Here is a 19864-nt window from a genome sequence, read left to right as displayed (position 1 = left end):
TGTTTCAACCAACAAACTTTTAAGTGACCCCACGTATCTAGTGGGATAAAATAATAAACATATAAATCAATCATTTACTGATAGTAAATCATTAAGAAATTTGTTATAAAACAACTCTTTGACATACATATAATTTTATCATTTAATAATGATAAAGGAAATTTGCATATAATAAGACAGATGTGCCTGTTTATTTTTACATAAAGAACGAAATCAATTACAGAGCAGCATCAGTCTTCAGTTGATTGACTTTCTTATTTTATGATTTTTAGTGCTGAGAACATTGCTATACATAGGTACATAGTACAATGTGGCAGAAGTATGTTTAGGAGGATTTCAGAACTCAGTGGGAATTCTGGGCTAGTCCCAAGCCAAAGTTCACGGAATGTTTTTTTTTTTTAATGATTTGCAAGTCAGTCACTCAAACAGCAATAATTAATTAATTTATATGCAAGCAGAGAGGGGAAGAGGGCAGGGCCTCTTGCCACTACAAATAAAATCCAGATGCCTGTGCCATTTTGTGCTTCTGGCTTTAAATGGGTACTGCGGAACCTAACCTGGGCCAGCAGACTTTTCAAGAAAACACTGTTAACCAGTGACCCATCTCTTCAGCCTCAAACAGCAAGCTTTACAAATCAATCATTCTGACACAATGCAAACTAAAGGCATATTAATTCAATACTTACATGTTGAAGAATAAAAGCAGGAAAATATTGCCTTTGTTTTTGATAATTAAACCATTACGTTTCCATAAGAGCAGAAAACGTTATCTAGTAAAAACAGTGCAATTCATAACATTTACTAGTCCTGAATATGAGCTGAGGTGTTCCAGGAAGTCTTGGTTGGTGCTAAGTGACTTGAGGTCCCATACATAGTAAACTGTACACACTGTATGTTCAAAATGAAAGCAGTGGACTTGCTAAATGCAGCACAGGCAGGCACTTCCAGAAGCACCCTGGGCTCATGTTGTATTCCATATTGAGTTGATCTTTGGTTTTGTATGTTGCTGTTGTCCATTTTCTCATGACCTGTAGTCAAGTATGAGACCCCATATGAGGTTGCAATCCACAGCTTAAGAAACTGTGTGCCAGATGCGTTCAATTGCAGGTCAAGTTTAGGCACAAGTGCAGTGCACCACCAAGGCCAGTGCATGTCACAGTGCTGGCCGACACCATGGGGTGACAACACAGCAGCGCACGGTCACGCTGATGTTCCCTGAGATGGGGTTTGGGGCTTTTGGAAAAATCTACCCTGGTCACAGCTAATGCCATCATACTGATCTTATTCTAAGTCTTTGGCTCCTGAAAATCTAGACGTAACAGGAAGTCTGAGTCCTGCTTCCACCCTCGGTTGTTCCCCACCTACTGGAAGTGGTTCACATTTCCTGACCTGTCACTGTTTCACAGGCTGGCAGGCTGGCACAGGGGATGGTGTGGGTGCAAGCGGGTGCTCTGTGGGTTGGGTTGAGAGAACTTGGTCCAGCTACGTGATCCACTTGTGCTTCGTGCTGTCCGGTTTGGCTGGGACTGGCCTTGATGACCTCACAGGTCATTTTCTGCTCTTCTCGGAGCCTGGCTGTGTCGGTGATGCTTCCTTGCACACGGACATGTGTCTTCCCTTCATCTGGAATGGGATGGGCACAGCAGAGTTATAGGGCACCACTGCCAAATATTTAGGGCATGCTTTCTCCTCGTGTGATGGCCAAGGGTCTCTGAAGAGAGATGGAACCCCCGCAGATAGGAGCATCCTGTCCGCTGCTGTCCACGGAGAGGCTGGCTCCCCCAAGTCTTTCCTTCTGCTCCAGCAGGACCGGGACCCACCGGTACCAGGTGCTCAGCCACATCAGTACGCATTTCCCAGGATTCCTGATTCTCACTGGTGTGCTGCATGTTAGGGACTTGTACATGGGTGGCTTTTAGGAGTCAAGTCATGAGCCCAGTGTCACAGGAACTAGATCCCAGGGGCACTATGTTCCCTGGTCTCACCCCCATCAGACATTTGTGTCAGAATACTGTCTTTGCACTTCCTTTTCCTTGTTTCATTTTTTTAAAGCCACTGCTGTGGAGAAGTGAGGCCTCTAGTCTTCCCACATCCACTCTACTTAAAGTGGATACAGTCACTGTTCTCAATGCTGAGACCTCTATTAAGTGGAAAATATCCTCATTGTTTCTGACTCGTGATCAGTTTAGTCTGCCCAGGCCTCCCTCCCTGCCCTTCCCTACTCCCATCTGTCATTTCTGCAAACCAACTTCTAAAGAGGCACTTCTTTTTTTTTTCCTTTGGGCCTTCTTTGATCATTTCATATAAGTCTCATGTAATTGAAAAGAGAACCACAAAAGATCCCATGGCTGATGGAGACAACATGCATAAAATTAAAGACTGTAATCAATTCTAAGGAAATCCAAAAAGTCCCACTGAGAAATCTGTGATAATGAAAACATTGCCCTTTTCAGGATTATCTGGGGGCTGATCAGAGTTGCAAATTATGCGTCTTTAGTTCATCCAGCCCAGCAAATCAGAAACCTGGACACAAAACGTGTAGTCTCAGGGAGGGTCTGATGCCTCCAGAGGCTTCCTGCTGGGTGCTGCTGGCTTTTGGTGGTGTTGCCATGGCACCACTAGCCATGCTTTGGTGAATCTAGAGTTAGTCATCAGTGGTTATCAGGGGCTAGACACCAGATCTATAAGAAAGGAGTCTGATGGACATTGGAGTTTCCATGGGCACAGACTTCAGCTCAACCTGGCTCTACCTGTGGTTCACCTCCTTGTAGCCTTCACTTTCCCAGTGCAGGGCTGGGGTCCCCGGAACCCAGAACTTGGCCTGGCCTTCCCTTGGGCTCCCACGAGCCTTGTGGCCTGGGCTCTGAAGTGTCCCCAGGGTGGTCTTCTTTGACTGCCCTCCGCCAAGAGCAGTTGCCTGGGTACTTATTGGCTCCTTCCTCAATGGTCCTGTCAGTTAATTGGAATGTTGGTTTGTTTCCCGGCTCCCTCTGGAAGCTAAGGTAAAAGAAAGACGGCGTTATCTGTGTTATTGTCACTATGTCCCAGCCCCGGGTGAAGCAGACCACAGTGAGTGTAAAACTAAGCCCGTGGGGGGTTTATTTATGCTACAGTGCCCCCTCTCAGAAAGCCCCACTCGTAGGGCTGATGTCAGGGGAATGCTGAGCACCCACTCACCACGTGTCCTCGAACGTACCTTCCTGTGGTCTGACCATTCCCCTTTGTGAAGTTTCTAGTCATGGGTTTAAGAACCTTGTTTAAGGACTGAAAAGCTGAGGAGGGAAGGGTAAAAGCCAACAAAGAGGGGAAAGAAGGAAAACATGAAGGGAAACTGGAACATGGGAGGAACTGGGAGAAAGATGACAGTGTGTGGCTTGCTTCAGAGAGATTGCTCTCCATTTCAGATAGGACTCAGGTCCAGTCTGTTTATGCATGCTGTGGAGCATTCCATTGTGTCTGTTCATATAAAGTCAAATCTTCTCAGAAGCCTAGTCCAACATGCCATCCAAAGGAGGGGGACTATAAGGAGAACAGAGCCTGTGGTACCAAGTCCTGGTTCATGGAGCACCACAGCATGCCTGAGAGTTAGGGTTCAACTGTGCTGAGTGAAGATGACTACAGTACACAGCCACCCACACAGGAACAAGACCTGACAGGCCCTGACTCTTCCATCTCTGCCTCCTGGCTCGCACCTCTGCCCCTGTCACTCAAACTCTTCCTTCCTTAGATTAGCCCAGAGCCCCACTCTCCCTTCCAGGTGGCAGCTATCCTGATTCTTTACTTCATGGTAGTACCAGGGCTGATGATGCCCACCTTTGTGAATGCCAGGAGCCATGGTACCTTCCTTTTTAAAAAATTGCTGTTGTTTTCAAAGTAGAAAGCATGGGAATAGAGATAGAAAGGAAAACTGCACATACCCAACACTTGGTATACTGCTACGGAAATTCCAAGACCCAGTGCAAATCTGCCTGCCTCATTCTCTATATGGCCTGGACAGGAAAGTTCCCAAATGGCTCTGATCCTGTCAGCTCTTCTATATAATCAATACAGCCCTGCTTTGCAGAAATCATGCGTGATTAGATACATTGACATGTGAAGATGTGGTGCTCAAATGTGAGTGTCACTGATCTCCGGTCTCCACTGTCCACTTCTGTGTGATCACCAGGGCCTTGTAAATGGTATTCTGCTGAGCAAACTGTCTTAAATCATGTAATCCTTTTAATCCTGAACTTCTTTCACAGACCTCCCTTATATGTAGGAGGTAAACTTTTAATATGCCAGAGCTAAAAGCACTATAGACAGTAACAAAATACTTAGCATTTTATAGTTCTCAGTCATGTCTGAATTCACCTTTAAGCTATCAGGACAGAGAAAGTGGTTTAGTATTAGTATATACCTGCGGTCAATGCTCATGAACTGGTACCTCATCAGATGAATCTGGAGTTCCTTACGCGCTTTCTTCCCTGTGCTACACAACCTGATCTTTTACTCTGGGTTGCCAATGATCATGCTGTGATGGGTTCTCATGGCCTCAGATTGTGAAAAGCTGTCAGTGCTGTGTCTAACACTCACTACCAGAGTTTAAAGCCATCGGCACCATCAGCATTCTCTAAACATGGCCCATGGGTCTTAGTTGCTTAGGAACTCCTGGTCTGTCTCCAGTGTGGCTGAGAACTTACAGCTTCATTTCTGGCCATAGCCTTTTCTGATTCACCTCTGCATCCCATCAGTGCTCAAGCCCAGTGCCCCATCCGTGGTGTGGGAGGGACATGAGCTGTCATTGAACACACGTGCCAAAGCGGGAACAGATGCCCACAGAAGCACATCTAGTAGCTTACTCAGGAACAGTGCTTCATGAGTAGACAGACATGAAGGAGACTGGAAGACATTGGTTCTACCCTCTAGCACATTCACAGAGGCTGACTGTGAACCTCATGGAATTCCTGCACAGCCATAACAGGACAGCAGCCTCATGGACCACAGTGGTTAATTTCTCCTGAACCTGTTTCATGAGCATCTTGCTTGGGCACTAGAGATGGGCAGCAGTTGGACCCACCTATTTTCTCATCCTTCCAACATGGAAGAACCCCATGAGTACCCTTCTGGAAGCAACAGAAAAGGCCCTGGAGGCATGTGTATATACAGGTAGTGGTGAGCCTGCACTGGCTATATGCTGCAAACACACCTTGGCAGTGAGAGGCTCACACGCTGCCCAAAGTTTCAGGGTAGCCAGGAGCACTCAGCCCTGTGGGTAATTGTACCACCCATGGTGATGAGAGGGAAAACAAGTCTGTGATGGACTTGCTTCTGGAAATAAGTGATTTTTCCCATGGGATAAAGTCAACAGGGTGGAGGAAGAGCTTATACCCAAAGGAAGGAGGTGGACACATGGAGGAAGTAAAGCACTCCAGCCTTCCCATTGGGGGTTGTGACAGTCACTGGGACTTGTCACAGGCTTTCTGAGGTAAACAAGCTTGTCCATGCATGTCAGAGTGGAGAGTGGACTGTGTAAATAGGGAATTGAGCCAGTCAGTTTTTATAGGATTTCAGGACATGTCTTCCCACCCTTGACTGTCTGTCAGGCAGTTCTCTTCCATTGACAATACTGGTGATAGGCTAGGGGTCAGGAAGCACCTTCAAAAGCACTCAGAGGACTACAAGAGGGACGCAGGCAGCAGACAGGAATGGCTGGTGTCAGAGGACTCTGCCACTGAGATGGCTTCAGGGATTGGGGTGTAAACACTGGGGCCAGCAAAGAAATGGCTTAAAGTACTTCTCCTTAAGCTTGCCAGGACTCTGTGCTGTTCAGGAGGTGAGCAGTGATCATCCGCCGAGCCGGGAAAAGCTTGGCAGAGGTGGCCTAGCTAGAACCTTATGTGTTCAGCATGTGGTTTGTTGAAGATGGTCTTTTAGTGTGGATAGGAGTTTTGTTTTTTTGATGATTAATGGTCTCCCCACCTTCAATGAGGGGATTGCTCAAGGCTTCACTTCATACATTTCTGGCAGCCATCTCTGTAGCAGAAACTCCACTTGGTATTCAGATGACTGGAACAAACTGTCAGACTCACCATAAGTTACTGACCTGCAATGCTAGTTTTGGAAAGAAATGAATATTTTTAACATAGGCTTTCTACCAACTTTTCAAAGGGAGCTTTCTAAAAATACAAAATTCTCATGTGGCTATGAAACTTGAAATTTATGGGGTAAATTAAAAGCAGAACCTTGTTTGTAGCCTAATATTTTAGGAGAAAACACGGAGAAGGACTGTCCCCAATGTGCTAATTACTTGTCAGGAGTTTATTCCAGGTAGGCCCAAGCCTGGAGGCTGAATGTGTGTCCCAGCATCCATCCTGAGCTCAGCTCAGGGGAAGCTGGAGCCATCACACAGCCTCAGCTTTCCAGAGTTCTTCATGGAGGCATGCATGCTATTGTACTCAAGCCAAAGGGTGACATGGTCACAATGACTCAGTGCCCACAGGGGAGCCACACAACTGTGACATAGGCAGAACATCGGGGCTTTAGATGGGAACACGAATTTGGTGTGGTGAAGGAAAGACTGGGCCTTTGTAAATTTGGAGAGGCTAGGGAGATGCATCAGTTGGTAACATGCTTGCTGCAGAAGCATGAGGATCTTAGTGTGTTAAAGCCAGGTGGGGTGGTACATGCAGAAAATCCCTACACTGGGAAGGCATAGACAGGGAAGCTTGAGGACTTGGTGGCTAGCTAGCTAATTGAATTGATGAGGTTCAGATTCAGTGAGAGATCCTACTTCAGAAAATAAGGTGGAGAATGACTTAGGAGGACAATGGTACCAATCTCTGGCCTCCACATGCACAGACGCACACAGGCATATGCAGCTGCACACACACATATGAACGTGCACACAATATAAACATACACATACACACACCACACAAACATACATATGAAGAGAATAAATAAAAAAAGAAAAAGTAATGCAGATCCATGCATATCTAACATACATTATAGATATGTATGTTGGTTGGCAAATTGGATGTATAACTGTACTCCTAGCTAGAAACAAATAGGTTTGCCTTGAACACTAAGGATTCGGTTCCACTCTGGCAATTTCTCAAAGTTTTGTCAGGGAACTTTGCCTGGGGGGAATGATGATTCGTTCAAGGCAGCACATGGGCAGTGGTTATAGTAAACGTGGCATTTTCTCATTCCATTTGGCAGCTTCTAGGTGTGTGATGGAAGCACAGGTCGCATTTTCCCTCAGGTTGTGATTCTGGTTGTTCTTTATCCCATTTTTTACTGCAGTCTTTGTTTATTTGGGTGGATGCAGCCCTTTGCTTTCCACAGTCACCCAGAGCCCTGAGGCCTTCGGGTCTTTCTGCACTGGATCCATTCAGTGGAGGTATGAGGTCGGTAGAAGGTGGAGGGCAGGGTATGGCATTTATGAGATCTCACCTTGTGCCTCAGGCCAGCAATCTGAGGTCTAGAGGAACCTTCACAGCTTCTAGCAGCTGGTCTGAAGTTGCCATTTTTCCCTCTGACAACATGCAGGCTCATAAGTTCCCCTCCTTCATAGTATTCCCCAAGATTCCTACTCATAACCCTACTCCCCCGTAGCAGACCCCATGACATACATTTCTTTATAGTCATTTTAATAGAAAAGATCCACTCCTTAGTTCTGTCATCAGGCCAAAATGACCTCTCGGCGTCTAACTTCCTGTCATGATGCACTGCTGGACAGGCAGTTGTGGGGTGGCTCCTCTGGACAGTGGTTTCTGTTTCTTTTTTCTTTTTTTTTTTTTTCTGACCCTCCTTGGTACATTCTAATGCATTTGTGTTAAAATTCCTTCTACTTTTTACTAGGCAGTGGTGGGGGTGGAGGTGAGTGTATTGCGTGCATGTGCATGTGTGCTGGTGGGGCGCACCCTGAGCTCCCAGGCAGAGCCCCACATGCTTGTCTGTGGTGGCTGGAGAACTTTGGGTCTCCCTTTTTGTCACTCACCCTTCTGTGTTTCCTTTTAGGGGAGCCTCTGGCTGACTCTGGGGCTTGCCATTTGTAAGCCCCGGCGATGACTGGTTCTTCACTGTCTGCTCCCCATAGCACTGGGGTTACAGAACCATTTCTGCAGCCCCATTGGCTTTCTAATTTTTTTTTTTCTTTTTAGACATTAACTCCTCAAAATCCACTAGAAAATTATATAGCGAAAGACCTGAGTTGGAAAGAAGTGTAGATATTTTCATTTAATGTATTAAAGTGGAATTAATATTGAGTTTTATGAATCACTGTAATGTTTTGAAGATTAGTTTGCTATGTTTTGTAGAATTATTTATAGAATTCCTAACTGGATTTTTTTTTCTCCATAGATGGTCATTCTTTTGGCAATTTATCCTGTAACTAGACTCAAATAGAGCTCATAATGATAAAATAACTTTAAGACTCCACCATTGATCCCCATTGATGCCCTGTCTGACCTGGGCATCCAGCATTTCAGACTGTAGGCATTCCCACTGGGTATGATGTCCTTTCTAGAACTCACCTGCCATCCTTCATATTATCCTCATGCCAGTCCTTTGAAAAGCCTCTCCCTTGCACCCACTGAACCTCACCATGGGTTCTCCCAGCTGTGGGTTCTCTGCCAGTTTCTTCTTCCTGTACCGTGTGTCATGTGAGGTCTTCTGATGGTTTTCAAAGGCTGTTGAGCTTCATGCCCCTGGGGTCCCATCTGATGGCCTATCCCTCTGGCTTCCAGTGACTGAAGACCTAGCCTGGTAGTCACCTATGACTTGTTTTGTTCACAGGTAGGACAGCAGACCTTTACTATACCACATCTCATACTACAGAGATGTCTTCCCTGGCTCTACCTGATGGTGACCCTAGGCTGAACTAAATACAGGCCTGGCTGAGATGGGAGGTAGCCATGGTCATGCATTGTGTTCCTGGATAGCCTTCTGTTTCCAGGGTCGTATTTTTTGTTTAAAAATCTACCTTCGTTGTAACTCTTCCTGGAGGAAAATCTAATTGCATTCCTATAAGAAGTTTAAATTCCCAGTGTGGGGCCAGATCAGCAAATAAAACATCCAAAGTTAGCTGTCTTCCTCACCCGCGATGTTTATACAGACAGATTTCTTCTTCTAAGTCTGCTATAATATCCGATATCTTACAACATGCTCAGCAAAATTTTAAGAGGGGTTTAATTTAATCTATTCTATTTTTTTATTTTGAGGAGCCTTCAAATATGATATAAAATTCTCAAAAGACACATCTTGAGTTTTTTCCAGAACCATTTCCATAGATACAGTGTGTCCTTGGATGGAACTCCAAAAGTATTTTGTGGCCAGATAATTACACTGTGCATTTTGTGCACTGATACAATTTTGACAAAGTGCCAAGTGAACCTTCGCATGAGCTGTGAGCTTTGCAGAATGGCCACCCTGCTCGACTTCTACTCCCATCCCTCATTCTGTCTAATCTTACACGTCGACTGCGGGCCAGGCCGCACAAGGCAACGTCCGGCTGTCTCAACCCTATCCTACCTAGATCCTCATTAAGTAGGTATGGGAAATTTGGAAAGCTCATTTTCATTTCAGTTTCCTATGATACCCATAGGACTCAGGCAGATTTTGTGTATCTGTCTTTGTGAGGAACTGCCACTCACATATGGGGGGGGGGATGTGGGGGGACAATATGAAATGCCAGTCAAGACTTAATCTCTTCCTCATTTTCTTTTGTATATTAAGTCAGCCTTCAGGGCCATCTGTGAGGGCTGAGTGATCCTTAGGCTCTGAGAATAAGCTGCAGGATATGTCTAGACAGACCTTCCATTTAGTATAAGTCTTTCTCATTCATAGCAGGGGAATGTGGTTACTCCATCTGAATAGGAACATGGGGGAGGACCAACGATGTTCTAATGAATACACACCAATCCCGTGCTTTTAAAAGTCCACCAGTAGTATTTGGTTATACAGACAATTCATGGATGAGTCATAGAATCACACATGGGACTGCCATAGATTCTAAGTGGAATTACTGAAAAAATATAAAAGCCTGTGTGACTTTTATTATACCCTAACTATGATTTATTACATCAAAGATACTGACTGACTATGTGATAAGGGCCAAGTCTTTCTTTAGTAATGGAGCAATGTTCAGCCAGGTGATCATGAGGACATTGAGAGAACACAGTGGGAGTTTTTGTCTGGATCTCTTCAGCGCATCGCATGGGCTGGGTGCTCCCTCACTGCGCCACACCTGCTGTCTGCAGCTGGGAACATTGAAGCATAGTCCCTCCCTGTCAGCTTCTTCATGTCTCTGACCTGATTTGACACTTCATGTGCATGTGACCCTGTAACTGTAGCCACTGCCTTCTCAGCAGGCTTAACCGAAGTTAAGGAAATTGCTTTTCACTTGGGAGAGTGATCCTTGCTCTCCCTCCGAGATTTCATCTTGCCAGTGGTAGCCTGAGAAGAGTGGCTCCCTGTGGTCTTCTGTCTGAGCCAGCCTGCCTGAAGCCATTGTAGGTCAAGATGGCCTTTGTTCTCAGCATGGGTGATTCAGGAGAGAGTGTGTGTGCATATACATGCGTGTCTGCACATACGCTCCTGGACACAAGACAGTAGTCGCTAAAGACAAAGGAAAATTGGGTTTCTAACCTGAGAGGAGATGGCCTTTATGTCCTAGAGTACAGGCTGCATGCGGGAAAGCTGGTGATTTCCTAGGTGTCCTCACAAGGTGGCGTGACCAGCAATGAATGTGGCAAGAAGGGCACACAGCACAGCCACCTGGTTGTAGACATGTTCTGTGTCCTGCAGGAAGTGACCAAGACTCACAGCATGTGACTTACCATGCCCGCTCACCATCTGTCCCTTCCTCTCCCCCACCCACAGCCTCCTCCTGTGACCAGGAGCACCAGTCTGCCCTGGAGGAAGCCAAGCAGCCCAAGAATGACAACGTGGTGATCCCTGAGTGTGCTCATGGTGGCCTTTACAAGCCAGTGCAGTGCCACCCATCCACAGGGTACTGCTGGTGTGTGTTGGTGGACACAGGGCGCCCCATTCCTGGCACATCGACCAGGTAAAGTGCATCCTTGTGAGGGTGAGGGAGGGGACACAGGCTGTGGGGGCAGGGAAGTAGATCTCATCGATTGTGGGCATCAGCTCCTGCTGGACCCAGACAGTGACACACACTCTGAACATTGGTGCCATTGTAATGCTTTGTGCTTGCGCTACCTTCAGAAGAGCACATGCTGTTTACTGTCATCAGCCACTGCATTTGAGCTCGAGGACCGAATTCCCTTCCAGTGAGTGTGTTTGAACCATGCCAAAGACCAAGCACAGCTTCTTTTTGCTACTGCCAAAGAGACCTTTCATGCATGAAGCCCATTACTCAAAACAGCTATCTATAAAACCTAAGTGTATGTACATGGAAATTACTACTTAAAAAAAGTAAGACTGTGAGAGCTTGGGAGATGGCTTAGTGGGTAAAGCATGAGGTCCTGAGTTTGAATCCCCAGCACTCGTATAAATGCTGGAATGTGTGGCAGCTGGCCTATAATCCCAGATCTCGGGAGATGGAGACCGGGGATTCTCGGGGAAAGCTGGCTAACCAACTAGAAAGACCAGCTGAATCGGCGAGCACGAGGTCCACATGAGAGAACACAGTGCAAAGTGCTCAAGGAAGACAGTAGCTCCATGAACACACATGTGAACATGCACGCGCCACACACATGTGAAATGTGTACATGCACACACCACATACACATATGGTAAAGAAGTGAAAATGTGCCACAGGCAAGAGCAGTCAATGTCATTTATGGTTCTAAAATACAAAGGCTTGTTCCTTTGTGTTTTGTGTCAGAATGAGCAGAGGAAATTAAGTTCCTCAGAGCTTTGGCAGGAGCCAGCTCAGTCCTGAGTGGGCTTTAGCAGTAATTTGTTATGTAAATTGGACTGACTTCTCCTGGATTTAGATAATAGCTTATAAAGATACAAACTTGTTATCTCTTAGGGATATCAGACTTGCTCTCTGATTTCATTTCTAATCCTGGGCTGAGCCTTGGGACACTTCCTTGGTTATTTCCCCAGGTGTCCAAGTGTTACAGCTGCGCACACAGGTCGGGGATGGGGAGGGGCGCTCTGGTCCGTGATCTCTGCAGCTGAGGCGCAGATGGACAACGGACACCTGCTGTTCTATGTCCAGCTGCTCCTTTAGACCCTGTGGAAAAGCCATCTTCCTTGGGGGCTCTGGTTTGGAAGCTGTGAAAGTACTATAACATTGAAGCTTCTGTAGGTAACATGACCCTTCCCCCCACTTCAGGACAGGGTGTGTTTTGTGCCATTAACCCAGCAGGCTGGCACAAAGCAAACTCCCAATGGGTCCTTGCTTTTTTCAAGTCCCGCGTATGAAAGCCGTCTTGCCCCTATGTGGAGGTACACAGGGCATAGTGTTCCCCAAGAAACCTTTCTTGGAAATGATCTTTCTGCATAGTTGGGCCCCTGGCACTCTTACGATGTATCAACTGGGGCACTTGCTCCCCACTGCCAGCTGCAGCCCTGGCCTTGCGCCCTACTTCTGCTGTAGAGGAGAAGCGTCCCTGGCAGATGTCTGCTTAGCCCTGGCCAACAAAAATCCTTATGCTGTCAAAACCAGAATGCTCCAGCTGGCTCTGAAATGATGAGAGCAGCGATTGTAACATTATCCCCGAAGAACCCGAGAACAATTTATATTGTGACCAAGGAGAAAGCCAAGCCCCCTCTTCCCTTCATCCAGCCTGGCTCCTTTCTACATGGACTTTACCTGGATCTCAGACCAGACAGGACCGGGTCAGGCTCTTCCCTCCCCTGCTTTCTCTGCTAACCTCTGGGAGAAGAACTGCCCTGGTCTTTGAGTTTCAGGAAAGACTCAAAGCACGTCCCATGGAGGGGGCATGTCACACTGTCACGAACACAAGGGCCACTGATCAGTGACATGTGGTCACCTTTTAGTATTGAGGATAACAAGTATTTGATATGTCAGGGTCTAGAAGAAGTTCCTCCTTAGAGGTTGCAACTGTGGGCAAGGCCTCACCCTCAGCTGCTCTCACCTAACACAACATTAAGGGGTCAGGATTTCCCAGAGCTTAGCCTTCTAGGCACACAATTGCAGCACATCTGCTCTCCCACCTTTAACTGGCAGAATGCTCAGTGGCTCGTCTTCCACGTGCTGTGTGCTCCATGGCTTCAGTAGACATGTGGTCTAGAGATGGCATAAAGCAGCCACAATAACCGAGTTGGGAAGAAGGAAGTGTTACTCTGAAAGCAAGAGATATCTTCCCCATGGAACCTCTCAACTTGCCCTGTCTCCCGTTGCATGCCCAGCCCCAGGCTGTCACCAGGCCTGGCCAGGGAAAGGGACCAATTATCATAGGTCCTTCACTCAGCACAAGGGCTAAGCTCAGGTTCCAGTTTAATGAGCTTTGAGAAAAAGGTGGCATCTTCCAGTCCTGCACACAAGAGATGACAAACACCAGCGGTGTTGGAGCAGTCCAGGGGTGGTGCAGGAGCCGAGTGGCATTTGAGCTGGTTCTAGCCTGGCCATCTTTCCAGGCAGAAGGGCAAATGGAGTTGAAGTCCTAGAAGAGACAGGAGGATATCACAGGGTACACATGACATGGCTCTAACGGAGGAAGCAGAGAGCAGAACACAGCACTTTTAGTCACAATGTGCCTCCCACTCCAGCTCAAGAGATTGAGCTGTCTTGGTGAAAGAAACTCTTTCAACATCTTTCCCTTCACTTTTCTTCCAGTAAATATTTGAGTACCCCTGGGCTCCAGGTACTGTGCTCTACTGTACTAGGGGTCGAGGACATTCAATGAACAGAAAGGACAAACATCAGAGATTCCATGACATGTTTTTCCTGATGGAAGGAAGCAGTGGTGATAGAATGTGTCCGTGAATGTGCCAGTGTAAGGAGATATTTCAGAGGGTGACAAGACTGATAGTGAGCAAGAGGAAGGGCATGGGGCCCTGCATACAGAGAGCAGCCAGGAGCACCCCCTGTGAGGATGATACTGAGGTGAGACCTGCAGGAGTCAGGAACAAGGTGTGGACCCAGCAGAAATAGCACTGCTCCACCCAGAGAGGCCCAGTGTGGTCGACCAGGGGACAGAGCATTAGTAGGCAGCTTTCAGTGTCAGCTAGTGTGATGAGGCATCTGGAGAAAACTGTGAGCAAGGCAGACTGGACTGTGTCACCATGAGGCACACGGGGCAGAAGGCTCAGTTTCAGCTGATGGCGTGGTGGGAAAGCACTGAGCACACAGCCACTCAAGTCTCGCCCTGTGGTGGCTTTGCGTACAAGCAGGTTCTCCTCTTAGTTAGAGATGGCTGGCTGGGTCTGTGCGTCTTGTGCAAGGGTCACGGTGCTCAGGACCCTTGTCCTCTCTCCCCTCCTTCTTCCCGAACCCTGTTTCTAGAAGTCCTCCAACAATTTGACTCATGGATCATTGGCCAGTATTTGATCATATGCCCTTGGCTAAGCCTATCCATTAACTTGCCACTCAAGCTGGTGGGCATGCTATGCAGTCATTGAAATTACCAATATCAGCAGAGCTCCAAAAGTTGTAGGCCAGCTCAATCAGTTGTGTTTCCTGTGCTCTGTGTGAGAGAGGGCATACAAGGAACCCTCCTGCATGGGTAGGTCATGATCAGGCTTGCACTGGTAGTGTTTAGTATTACTCTCCTCCCTACCCTTCCTACCTCCTTGTGGGGAGAGCATTTTGATTTAAGGTCCAGAAAACAGAAAAGCAGGAGGCTGAGGGTATCCAACGACATATTATCTGTGTGTCAGATGTCTTGTCCTCGTGTCTCCATGCGGCTCTAGGTTGATTTTGTGGTGGACTTGCATCAAGGCCACCATGGCTCTGGGTCCTACTTACCCTCAACAGAGCTGCCCCTCTCTCCAGGGCAGAATTCCCCTGTGCTGTGTGGACAGAGACAGGGGATGGAATGGGGCTTAGCTTCTCTGCACTCTCCTGCCTTTGGGGATTGGAAGCAGCAGCCCGGCCATGGCTCCCAGGACCCTGAAGTACAGAGTGAGGACACACTTGCCAGGCCCTGCTGCCCAGCCCGGTGAGGTCCAGGTGGGGAGGGGTGGATTTCCACTGGGCCACTGGTCAGTGGGAGGGATGGAGTAGGTGATTAGATTCCACGTTCTGCAGGATGACTGCCAGCTGCTCCATTAGTGCCGGAGAAGAATTCTCTTGCCTTTGTGAGGGCTGGTGCAGGCTCCGTCCCCCTGCCTGGGGCTATCTATTGTCCCCACTTGCCTTGGGCATCTTCTGTTCTTGGTGCTCTTGCTAAGTGACCATGTGTACAGGACAGTGTGGTCTGAAATCACAATTCTCAGTGGTAGTCATCCTGGTATATGATCGGCATCACATAACCAAGTGGTGTTATTTTCTTCCTTACACAAAAATAAACCCTACTGAAAGAATGACAGCGGCTGTCAAAGCCAAATATTTGTTACTATGGAGCACTTCCCAAGATGACTTTGCCTGCAAATTCAGGCATTTCACTCTGCTGTCTGAAAGGGGCAGAATCCCATCATTAAAAAGTATATTTTTTCAAATTTCAGGTAAGGTTCTTAACATATCTCAGCTCCTAGTTGGAGCAAAATCCCAATGACTATCCCAGGTAACGTCTTTGTAGTGAGAAGGGGATGGCAAGTAGCAGGGCTCTGAGTCTTGTATAAATGCTGCAGGTGTTGGATCCTGCGTGCTTGGAGAATCCAGATAAAGTTGAATGAGCAAGTTTGCTTTCTCCAACCCAGCATGGACCATGGCCAAGGGGTGCCACCTGTGCCCACGGATGGTCAGGAGTGATGGCATAAGCTCTGTGCCATCAGCCAGAAGCTGAGACATGATGTCATCTTTCTGAAGCTTACATGCCACAGCTCTTTGGCTGTGAAGGTGTCCACTGTAGCAAGGAAGTCAGCTGCTATTCCCACTCTCGGACACTGGCCAGGAGTCCGGAAGAAGCTCCTTGACCCAGCATCCCCATACCTCCCAAATTTAATATGCACACTCAAGATAGTAACCAGAGAGTAAACCGCTGAGCCAGGCTACACTTCTGCTTTATCTCTAGGTGACAGTTGACCCCCATCTGATGCCACATCCTGGCGCATCAGGAGAAGCAAGCTGGTTAAGGGGTCCTTCCCCTCCGAACACTGTCCTACTGCTGTGGGCGAGGCTCAGTGGTCATATTGGCCCCATTCATGCCCATGGTCCTCACTCCCACACTTCCTTCTCTGCCCCACATGGAGAGCACAGGAATCTGTTGGGCAGAATAATTCTCTTTCATAAAATCAGGGTGGTTGGAAGGTGAACGTAGGTAAGATTGTTTTAGGAGGAACTCGATTGAGAGATAAAGCCTGCTTAGTCTCTGTCATCATTTTGACTATGCAAATTAGCTGTTGATGGTAATGCTCACCACAGCCCCCGCAGGGTTAAATCTTGGGGCGACAGCATGGAGCCTGGATGCTGAGGCAGGGGCACACCCTGAGCGGAAGCTGTGTGTGGTTCGTCTGAGGTGAGGAATGGAGGATAGCCTGGCTCCAGGTCTCAACTCCACCGTTTTCTCTCCTAGGTATGAGCAGCCCAAGTGTGACAGCGCAGCCCGGGCGCACCCGGCGAAGGCCCGGGACCTGTACAAGGGCCGGCCCCTGCAGGGTGAGTGCTGCAGACGCCGCGCGGCTGCGGAGGCCCCGGAGCGGCGCGCAGCATGGGAGGAGGGCACAGCCACGCGGGCTTCTCTCAGGGTTCCTCCAGGGGCTCGGGTCCCAGGGGCACATATTGGAGCTCACAGGTAAAACACAGGCTGACCTCAGGCTTCTGGCCCTCAAGGCTGGTGATGGGGGAAACACCATCTTGCATACCACAAAGCATGTGAGGGCAGAAGGAGAAAGCACGTCTGTGAAGTCAGGGCGCTGTCATGGCAGAGGCTGAACTGCGCAGGTGGCTGGTGTCACTCTTCCACACTGCATTGACAGTTGGAGCAGTATCAAGTGAATTTGCTGGAAGGCACTGCCTGGCATTGGCGTTTATTTAACAAGTTCATGCATGAGTGCCTGTGTGGAAACATCCGGAACAGTCACCAGAGAGACTAAAATTTTCCCTGCCCACTGACCTCTCCAGGCATTAGCAGATGACCCCAGGGGCTTCAGTGGCAGGAAGGTACTCAGTGAGACCCAGGCTAGGAGTCCCCATAGCCCACAGTCCATGGAGCCAGGGGCCAGGAACAGAGCTCCAGTGTCTTGGGTGAATTTGATGCCCCCAGTGATGCTTCAAAGCTGCTCGCTGCCTTGTTGCATTCCACTCTCTTTTCTTCCTTAAGTGTCTCCAGATTGTGTTTGTCAGTGTGTCAGGAAGGCCATGACAATCATTTTGTAGTGTCCTCCATGTCTGGTGTGTTTGATCTGATCTCCTTTTGTCTGGAGAGATTACTCCATAGAAGTCTCTGTGCTTCCCGCCTAGCTTGTACTGCCATTGGCAAAGAGGGTTTTCAAAATGGAAAGAAAAGGCATTTTTTTTCTGTTTGTAATCGTAGAAGACTAGAGTACTCACACGTGAGTCCAGTAGCAGGAATGAAGCTGCTTAGCTGAGAAGGGGAACAGCTGTGGCTCTGAGGAATCAGGTCACACATTTCCCCAGAACCTAGTACACAGCCCCCGCTCCACATAGCTAATTTCTCATGACCAAGGCCTTCAGTTAGATCCCAGATCTCTGTCCACCCAGGATCTCCTTTGAGGCAGGTTCAGGAACTTCTGAGTGACGTTATCAGAGGCACACCATGTTCCCCTGTGTGAATAACTAGCTTTTCCTGCTCCATGAGTGAGGCCTCTGTCTTCGTCTTTGGGCATGGACTGGATTGCAGAAAGACTGATCAATAGACACACACTGAGAGCCAGAGACTCAGAGGCAGACACTGAGAGAGACAGAGAATGAGGTGTAGAGCAGATTCTTGGCACACACCTCACTTGCATATGTGACACTGTTGCAGTCAGGTTCACGTTACTGGCAGAAATCATCTGACCAAGAGGAGCTTTTGACAAAAAAGGGACTTATTTTGGCTTACAGACTCGAGGGGAAGCTCCATGATGGCAGGGTAAAACGATGGCATGAGCAGAGGGTGGTCATCACTCTGGCCAACATCAGGTGGACAAAAGGAACAGGAGAGTGTGACAAACACTGGGAAAGGGACACTGGCTATAAAATGAATAAACCTGTCCCCCAACAATACACTGCCTCCTGGAGGCATAATTCCCAAATCTCCATCAGCTGGGAACCTAGCATTCAAAACCTATGTTTATGGGAGCCACCTGAATCAAACCACCACATTCTACCTCTGGCCCCCATATACTGATAACAATCCATAATGTAAACTGCAATGCATTCAGTCTAACTTAAAAAGTTCCTATAATTTTTTTTTTTTGTCAATCCTAATGTTGTTCAAACATCCTCATAATCCAAGGTCTTTTAACTGAGCCATAATATGAAAAAAATCCCCCAATGGTACAAAGTAAACACTCATATTGCAAAAGATGGCTTTGGACATAGCAAAGAAATATTCAGCCAGTACAAGATTTAAACAGGGCAAATATCAAACTCGGTAGCTCCAAGTTCAACAACTCTAGTAAGTGACAAATCTCCAAGTCCAATAATTCTAACCAGCAACAAGTCTCTGGAGTTCCAATTCCACCACTCCAGCTAGGCTACTCACAGTCCAGGAAAACTTCACTGGGGTTGGCAGCTCTCCTTAGCTGTCTTGTGGTCCTGGCATCTGCACTGGAACCCATGGTCCAACCTCACGGCTCCATCGGGTCTCTGTGCAGGCAACCCAGCAAACATGCTTTATACTGCCCATGGCCATTTACAAAACACAAGACACAAGACTGTGTTGCAAATTCAATGACCCTCTCTTTCTTGCATGTCTTATACTCCACAATACCAGGTAGGGTGCCAACTTGTTAATCCAGGAGGAATAAAGCAGAGTTTGAAGAATAGGACATTCCTTCGGCACTCAGACCCCTTCAAAAAAGTCTACATTTTTTCTGTTGTCCCAATGCAGGTCAGCTGGCCCAATCTCAATGGTTGTAATCTCTCAATTGTATCTGAACAGGCAGCAATTTCAGCTGAAAGATTTCTTTCTGCCATATCTCTCTGCTCCACCAGTCCATTTTTACACAATGCAACCCTGCACAACTTCTAAGGACAGGGATATAAAAGCCCTTACACAAACTGCTCCTATCCCAGTCCAAGCAAAGCTCTTTCTCACCTTCATAAGTCAAACTTCACAGTCCATAGTTCTTACTGCATTCAGACCTTTCAACTCTGACCAGAATAGTCCATCAAGCTGTACTTACAGCACTGCAAGGCATCTCTTGGGCCAAGGTTTCAAATCTTTCCACATCCCTCTTGAAAATCAGCTCTGAAAGGCCAAAACCACAGTCAGGTATTTAGTACCAAATGATACCATGCCTTGGTACCAACATTACTGTTGTAGTCAGGTTTGTATTGCTGGCACAAATCACCCAACCAAGAGCAGCTTTTGGCAAGAAAGGGTTTATTTTAGCTTACAGATTTGAGGGGAATCTCCATGAAGGCAGGGAAAAATGATGGCATGAGCAGAGGGTGGATATCACTCACTGGCCAACATCAGGTGGACAACAGGAACAGGAGAGTGTGCCAAACACTGGCATGGGGAAACTGGCTATAACACTCATAAGCCCACCCCCAACAATACACTGTCTCCAGGAGGTGTTAATTCCCAAATCTCTATCAGCTGGGAACCTAGTAGTCAGACTACCTAAGTTTATGGAAGACACCTGAATCAAACCACACAGACAGTGTTGC

The 19864-nt window shown here is 47.5% G+C and overlaps 1 protein-coding gene across 2 annotated transcripts in view; it reads left to right on the top strand.

Annotated features, from left to right (window-relative positions):
- Smoc2 (SPARC related modular calcium binding 2) overlaps positions 1 to 19864 on the top strand; it is a 137122-nt gene that overhangs the window by 86916 nt on the left and 30342 nt on the right. For both annotated transcript variants that reach the window (XM_004651076.2, XM_004651075.2), the window contains exons 8-9: positions 10864 to 11050; positions 16599 to 16681. In XM_004651076.2, coding sequence (XP_004651133.2) covers positions 10864 to 11050; positions 16599 to 16681 — 270 coding nt within the window. The remainder of the gene's footprint in view (positions 1 to 10863; positions 11051 to 16598; positions 16682 to 19864) is intronic.

The sequence above is a fragment of the Jaculus jaculus genome, chromosome 9 (assembly GCF_020740685.1).
Source record: "Jaculus jaculus isolate mJacJac1 chromosome 9, mJacJac1.mat.Y.cur, whole genome shotgun sequence".
NCBI classification, from domain to species: Eukaryota; Metazoa; Chordata; class Mammalia; order Rodentia; family Dipodidae; genus Jaculus; species Jaculus jaculus.
The sequence above is the reverse complement of the archived record's forward strand: the minus strand, read 5'-3'. Positions and strand labels throughout refer to the sequence as shown.